The sequence below is a fragment of the Tachypleus tridentatus genome, chromosome 6 (genome assembly GCF_004210375.1).
Source record: "Tachypleus tridentatus isolate NWPU-2018 chromosome 6, ASM421037v1, whole genome shotgun sequence".
Classification (NCBI taxonomy): domain Eukaryota; kingdom Metazoa; phylum Arthropoda; class Merostomata; order Xiphosura; family Limulidae; genus Tachypleus; species Tachypleus tridentatus.
Genome location: NC_134830.1, coordinates 24,957,293 through 24,965,419, shown reverse-complemented (window position 1 = coordinate 24,965,419; position 8,127 = coordinate 24,957,293). Strand labels below are relative to the sequence as shown.

Sequence of the window (8,127 nt, the reverse complement as noted above, 5' to 3'; positions counted from 1 at the left end):
AGAAACAATTCTAAGATTCGATTCGTCTTACTACTAAGTTACCGTATATGTGTTTAAAAACTTAACATTAAAAATTTAAATAGTCATTATGACTAGAGTTAATAAGGTTGTATATATTCCATTTTCTTTACATAAATATAGTTGTCGTATACTTTCTTATTACATCACAATTTTCGCAGATTGACAATCATAACAGAAATTACCTGATTTCTCATAATGTAAGATGGGAAGGCTGTAAAAACTCTGACGGCGACTCAAAACGTTTTATTGTTAAGACTTTGAAATACCCTCAATAATGTACCAAATAAATTATAAAAAGGAAAACATAAGTATATAAGTTATCAAATTAAGAATAGTTTTGTTCATTGCAAACTTTAACTTAACTTACTTTATTTTTAAAATAAAACCACAGCATAGATGGGAAAATGTTAAAACAAAGAGACAACATTCTGAAACTCTTTATTTTTATAAACAAGTTCTATATATATAACTTCAACTATTCGTAACAAGTTTAATAAACAACGCAGGATAAAATAATAAGCAATGAGCTTTTTAACAAATCACTATAAATATTATTATGGAACAGTTATTATTAGTCCAAGTATGCATGTCTATTAGTAATACCCAAAGAATAAGTGTTTGATACTAGTACCGAACAAGTCCACAAATACCAGTAACTGTTTAGAAATACACAACGAATACGTTTCTAATAAGCATGTAGCCAGTAATAATAGCCAATACATTCGCAACTACTAACAATAACTATCAACTTCAAAGCTGTTGATCCTACTCAATATACACGTAACTAGTTTGAAGTCAAGTTAACAGGTGACACATTTAATAAGTGTTTAAGTTGCAAACATGTTGATAACAGTTTCAATTTACCATCAACAATCGTATTTCATGAGGTTAGATTATTCATTTCACATAACAAATAACATTAAATATTTAGATCCAACAAAACCAAAAATGCGCGTTACACCACACAATAACAAAATACTACTTTGTGAGGAATACATATCTACTCCTCTGCTCATATATTGCACTAGAACATTTTCTGTATTGCAGATGAGGCTTTCATAGATTTTCAAACGTGGTTGTTTACACAGACGCCGAAATTAACACTTCCGTTTTCCTGGCTTGTTGCTCGGCAGCCTTCAAGCACAATTCTCGCATTTGCAGCAAGCTACCTTCGAGGCTTAAAGCGAAGAAGTCTGAACTCGTCTCCTGTGCGCTGAAGAAGGATGAAACGCAGAAGTCGATGTAATAATTTTGAGGATTGTAGCAGCAACCGTAGCCGTCAGAGACGACTGGACCATAACCCACTAATATTCCTTTATCTGAAGGAACCTTGAGAAGAAGAAAAAAAGGTTAGAAAACAATCTTTAATTCTAGAAATAACAGTGAGATGAAGAACGTTCAGTTTGTAATCAAGCAAAAACTACAAAATGAGCTGTCTGCATTCTGTTTACCACGGGTATCGAATCCCGGTTTCTAGGGTGCAAGTACCCAGACATACCACTGTGCTTCTAGGTGTAAAGCAGACATACCACTGTGCCTCTGGGTGTAAAGCAGACATACCACTGTGCCTTTGGGTGGTAAGGCAAATTTCAACGAGAATCCGTGATGTAGAGACTTAATGTTTTCTATAACTGGTCGTACCCTTTGCTGTGAACTCCAGATGCGCCTATTCAAAGCTCACTAGAAATGTAGTTAAACCTCTTCTAAAAGTGATTTGTATATAACATTTACAGGGTATTAAGTCCTTCTGAATCATCAAGTAACCTAACATAAGTTATGTGTGTGCATAATATTACGATTTGTGCCTAAATTATTATTTCATATTATATATCGGACCTCTAGTGAGTAAAATAAAATAAATCTGCATATATAATCTATATATAAAATCATTAAACAGTTGATTAGTTTAGTTCTTCAAGAAACCATTCCTGCAACAGCAACGTTATCAAACGTGTAAGTTCATACAGAAAACTAACGTTTTCTGATAAAGACAACCAAATATAGAAACCCATAATCTGATCTACATCAAAGGTTACTTAAACATAATCCGATCTGAAATTATGCAACTTTCAGGATGAAGATCAAACCAGAATTAACTATACAAGAACTGTTTAATAAGCATGAATCTTCAATCAAAATGAAGTAAAAAAATATTACAGTCACAAAACACCGTAACACACTCCATCACTCTTGACACATTAGTGGTATGGAGACAAATGATACGTCAAAAACCACTGCACAGCATCAGTAAATACCGTAACGCCGAAAAACACCAGTCTCGATTCTGCAATTGTTGATCTTTGTACGTTTCTTAAACAATTTCAAAACAACTTTATGGTTCACTTTATTAATTTATTTTTGTAATATTATTAGTACCATCTATAGTGTCTTATGTTTCTATTTATCTGCATTGGCATCATTTCCTACACACTGCTTTACATTGTTATTTTATTGGCATCATTTCCTATATACTGCTTTACATTGTTATTTTATTGGCATCATTTCTTATATACTGCTTTACATTGTTATTTTATTGACATCATTTCCTATATACTGCTTTACATTGTTATTTTATTGGCATCATTTCCTATATGCTGCTTTACATTGTTATTTTATTGACATCATTCCCTATATACTGCTTTACATTGTTATTTTATTGGCATCATTTCCTACACACTGCTTTACATTGTTATTTTATTGGCATCATTTCCTATATACTGCTTTACATTGTTATTTTATTGGCATCATTTCCTATATACTGCTTTACATTGTTATTTTATTGGCATCATTTCCTATATACTGCTTTACATTGTTATTTTATTGACATCATTCCCTATATGCTGCTTTACATTGTTATTTTATTGGCATCATTTGTGCAAAACTCAAACCAACCATCTCTTATATATACACATATCTATTGTACACAGTGAATCTGGCACCACCATTTCCGGTTATGATTGGCTAGTCTCTAATGTCAACTCAGCTTAAGTGACGTCATCATCTGTACTTGTATATTACACAGCACTCGCTAATCGTCACTTTAGCGGACAGTTCATATAAAACAATAGTAGATTCACTTATTTCCTTGCTTCCGAATCTTCTCGGGGTATGAAATATATATTACCCTAAATTCCATTCCAACCATAAATTGTTGTTTAATCATCACCTTAAGGCGAACAGAAGCACCAGTTTCTGAACGCCCCTGATTGTATTATGTACCTCTTTGATGTCCAAAATATTCATAATCAAAATTTATGCCAAATATTAAATGAAAAGAAAAAAATCACCATGGCAACCTCTCCATGTTCCGGAAGTTAACATCTCGTGAAACAGTAGCAAGAAACTCTACTTCCTTCGTCTTACTTCCGGATCTTCTCAAAGATTCTCCTAATATCTTGAGGCAATACAACTAGTTAGCTCAATATTATTTTTTTAACTTCCCAACGATAATGCAAAATTCTCTAAGGTTAGGCGCCACTTAATCTTAATTCAATACAGTAGTGGGGGTGAAAAGAAACAAATTCCTAACCACCCCTTGTTATATTTCAGTCCTTTTCGGGAAAGAAAATGTACATTAATTTCAATTCCCACCATGTATACAAAGAGAATCATCAACTATAAAGCACTTCTGTTCACCACCACTTCCCACACACATACACATCTAACTTTGACATTAGATTTTTACATCTTCCACTGCCCTGAAGGATAATAAGTCTTACAACTGTCATTTTGTTAAAAAAAGAAAGAAAGTCACCTCACGTATGACAATCTTCAGTCTCATAAAGAGCAGGATAAAGAGAAGCCCAAAGCTTCTGGACACCCCAATAATCTGCCGACAGCTGGCCACAGAAAATTCAGTTTCGAAATAACTATCAATGATATAACAGCAGTAGTATAACAAGTTAATGCAGCGGGTCGCGCTTAAAGCGATCAAAACCCAAGCCACCATTTTTAACATAAAAATAATTTCGAAAAGAAAATCACTTACGAAAGTCACACTAAAACTTAATGTACCCATCCAAAAGTCACACTAAAACTTAATGTACCCATCCAAAATGTTCAAGAGCAACTGGATTCTGAGACATCACAACAATATGCTAATTTAATAAGACTAATTTAGAATAATAGTAACAAAAGTTTACAGAATAACTCACTGTATGAGAAAGATAGAAGAAATAGTCGAAGGCTGCGGAGCTAGCACAGTCATGTCAAAATACAAAGCACATATTAACCTAATGATGGAATACGGTTATAGCTAACATGTCAAATCTACAGCACACATCATGATTTTAGGATAGTATTGTGACTTCCTTAATATACTTCTCCCGTATATCTAGAAAAGTACGCAAAATACCGAACATCAGGAAGGTCATAAAACACTTGTGAGAAAATATTTTCAAAAAATCAGTCTGTCTTACGAATCAACTGGGTAATTTCCATCACTAGTCGTCACGCCTCGAATCTTGGCAACTGTGCGTCTCATATCTCAACATGATTTACGCACCTGAATAAAAATCGTTAACGTTATACGTCATGATCTCTTTTACAACATAGGACATTGGTGGGGTAGAATATTTGGGGTCTACCAATAAAAGTGATTTTTTTGGAGTATTCCCACTTCCACTGCAACAAAATCAAACAGGGAATCGAAGGTATAGATTGCTGCTCTCTCTGTGAAAATTTTTGAGCGTCAACAAACCTAAAAGTAACGATTTTGTTTGTTTTTTTAATTTCGCACAAAGCTACTCGAGGGCTATCTGTGCTAGCCGTCCCTAATTTAGCAGTGTAAGACTAGAGGGAAGGCAGCTAGTCATCACCACCCACCGCCAACTCTTGGGCTACTCTTTTACCAACGAATAGTGGGATTGACTGTCACATTATAACGCCCCCACGGCTGAATGGGCGAGCATGTTTAGCGCGACGGGGATACGAACCTGCGACCCTCAGATTACAAGTCGCACGCCTTAACACGCTTGGCCATGCCGGGCCAAAAGTAACGAAATTAAAAGATAAAATAACTATAAGAATAAATTTAAGATATAAAAACCTTAACTGAATTACCCTACAAAAATATTTTTCTTTAAGCTAGAAACGTATATATTTATTGTTTATTTGAACTGGTTTGCTTGATTCAACCTCTTAATTTCATCGGTTGCTATCTTTGGCAACCACAAGATAATCAACCGACTTCCGCCCCCCGCTAGTACAGCGGTATGTCTCCGGATTTACAACGCTAAAATCAGGAGTTCGATTCCCTCGGTGGGCTGAGCAGATAGCCCTTCGTGGCTTTGCTATATAAAAAACACACACACACACACACACACAACCGACTTCCAGTGTCACAGAAATTCTTGGGTTTCATTTCTTGTTCTAATATTTTCTTATCTTCTCTCATATTGAGTTTTGTTTGCAACCAGAGATTGGACATTCAGTTCGCGTATTTTCGGGAAGGCTTGAGACATACTTTTACGTGACAAGTTTAAATATTCGGAAAATTAAGTTAAAATAAGTATGTTTCTGAAAATCCCTACGAATTGGCCACGAAGTGGGTTAAAAAAAAACAGAAGTTTCTGACCGCCACTGTGTTATAAGATACATCAGTATCCTGTGTTTATTTCAGGTAAATAAATATTAAATACACACTAATGTATTTCTCTTATAGACTGACGAATATGTGGTCAGCACAATCGACCCGCTTTACACATACTGGTAATTTCAACAGGACAATGTAACAAGAACTAAAATTGCTTTTGGTACTTATAATGGATTATATTAATTTTATGTAATACCACTTGGTTTACGTAACAAGCAGGATCTCTTAACATTCACAACAAATGAGATATAAAACTTTCAACACCACAAAATACTAAACAAAGAGCAGAATAAGAATTTGTATAAAAGAGATTAACTGCTCAGGACATCATCTCTTGTAAAACGTTACCATATTTAAAGGAACATCCACATAAGTAAAATCCAATTATAAGGTGAACCTCACAGCCGCAAACAATGATAAGAAACTTTTTGTTAAATTGCATACGAGATGCCCAAACTACAATGATGGGTTTTGTTTTTCTTCATAGGAACCAGAATTATCTAACCTTGCTGTCAACTTCTGGAAGGACTAAGTTTGGTATTAAAGACTCAATTACTTAACGTCTTGGAAAACTCCATTAATTCAAAAGACAGTGCTCTCCAGTGTCGGCACTAGCGCATATGAGAAGCGCAAACATCAAAGATCACTCAGGTATAGTAAGCAGGTTTTTGATAATTATTTGGAACCACAGTTAGTCAAATTTCATAGAGTTGGCTTGACATTTGATGAAAGTTCAACAGGAAGTCTAATAGTATCAGGTAAATAGGTGGCGTGTCCTGTTCAGGGTTGCTGCCCTTGTAACTGAAAAGGTTCCCTTCACGATGAGAACAATAAGGTTCAGGTTTTTCTTCCAACAAACAACTGAAATTCAAACCACTGGCAAGGACGATTATTGCCAGAGAACTTCATCTTCAACTGTTCTCATGAAGAGACAAATAACAGAGCGTTTGTGCATGTTGTAGATGCAGGTAGCAAAAGTCACAGCAAAATGATAAACCATATAATAGACATAAATTTTGTTGTACTAGCGACACTTTATGCAAAAGAGGTAACCGTAAATGAGTATTGATTGCTTTTGACACTGGAAGTAATTTCCTTTATATTAATTCTCCTGAGTTTATAATGACACCTAGATCATTATAAATCTGATCCATTTCTTCTCTTCTGCCTTGAAGGAATATGATGCAGTGTCAGCAATTCTAGGATGTAGAAAGAATGGCCGAAGATGTTTGTATAACATTTCTTGGTGCTATTGAAGCTACTAAAAAAATGGCCACATGCCAAATGAAGTGTGAAAACATGGTCATTCTGGAGTGATTTATAAATTTCTTTATGACTGCACAAGTACCTTTGATAAGGTGGGTAAAAGAAGTACTTATTTAATGCCAAAGGCTGTTCTTTCCCTTCTTTTCAAGCAGCTCCCAGAAGCAACACACACACTAAACGTATCTTATAGACTGGCCATATCTGGAGGAAGATCAGAGTGGCCAAGCTCGTACTGACGACCCCAACTAACTGGAGATGGAAAAAAATAGGAGTTCGTCTGCCGCTGTGGACCACACTATCCGAAGTTTTTGAATTATACTACGAGTTTATTCAGTACCTCTAAAACATCGTGATTAGTAACATCCAAATATGATAAATCAACACTTAGGTACATCACTCTTTATAGATGCGATAGCGAATGCTCAGGAAAATTGAAAGCATATCACTGGTATGGTAATGTAAGTTAATTTTAACAGATAGGTTAAACATTAGTCAAGATACTGTTTAAAAATATTCTTTTATCTTTCTAATATAATATATATATTTATGTCAAAATATAGTTTTTATTAGGGACTTTGGTCAAACTAAATGTTACTAAAAACTGTAGAACCGTATTAAACCTACTCTAATTACAACTAAATGTTACTAAAAAGTGCAGAACCGTATTAAACCTACTCTAATTACATGTTTTTTATTGTTGTTCTGCCAGGTAAAAAATATTAGTAAACTCGCTGACTGCTTAACATATGACGGTAAATGTTTATTTTGCTTAGGAAAATTTATTCTAAATAATCATTTTATTAACATATTTCCCTTGTCCTTGTTTAAAACTTGGCCTTATGTATCCTTTGATTTTATCTTCAAATCTTCTTCTAAACAAAACCGTATAGTTTTGACCACGTGACCAAAGGTAGTGCCTATAAAATGTAAAATGTCATAAAAAATTAGATTTAAAAACAGAGGAGAAAGATAACGCCACCTGTAATGATATTCGGTAATGATATTTAAGATGCGTTTCACACAGACAGACCTGGAATTTATAAATATAATCGTTATGTATATTGTGGTTGTAACTTCTGTTGATGACGTTTTGCTCATTCCTGAAGCTGCGATATAAACTGCAATGCTGTAAAACAGAATATAAATTGAAGGCTTATAACCACCATTCTAAGACAGTGAGTGTGTTTTGTTGTAGCAAAGCCACATCGGGCTATCTGCTGTGTACATCGAGGAATCTAATCCCCGAT

General features: G+C 34.5%; 1 protein-coding gene across 1 annotated transcript in view; it reads right to left on the bottom strand.

Annotated features, from left to right (window-relative positions):
- Positions 1-8,127, bottom strand: part of LOC143251562 (choline O-acetyltransferase-like) — a 29,626-nt gene continuing 21,499 nt past the window's right edge. The window contains exon 4 of the mRNA XM_076502834.1: positions 1-1,350. Within this exon, the coding sequence (XP_076358949.1) occupies positions 1,102-1,350 (249 nt within the window). The 3' untranslated portion in view covers positions 1-1,101. The remainder of the gene's footprint in view (positions 1,351-8,127) is intronic.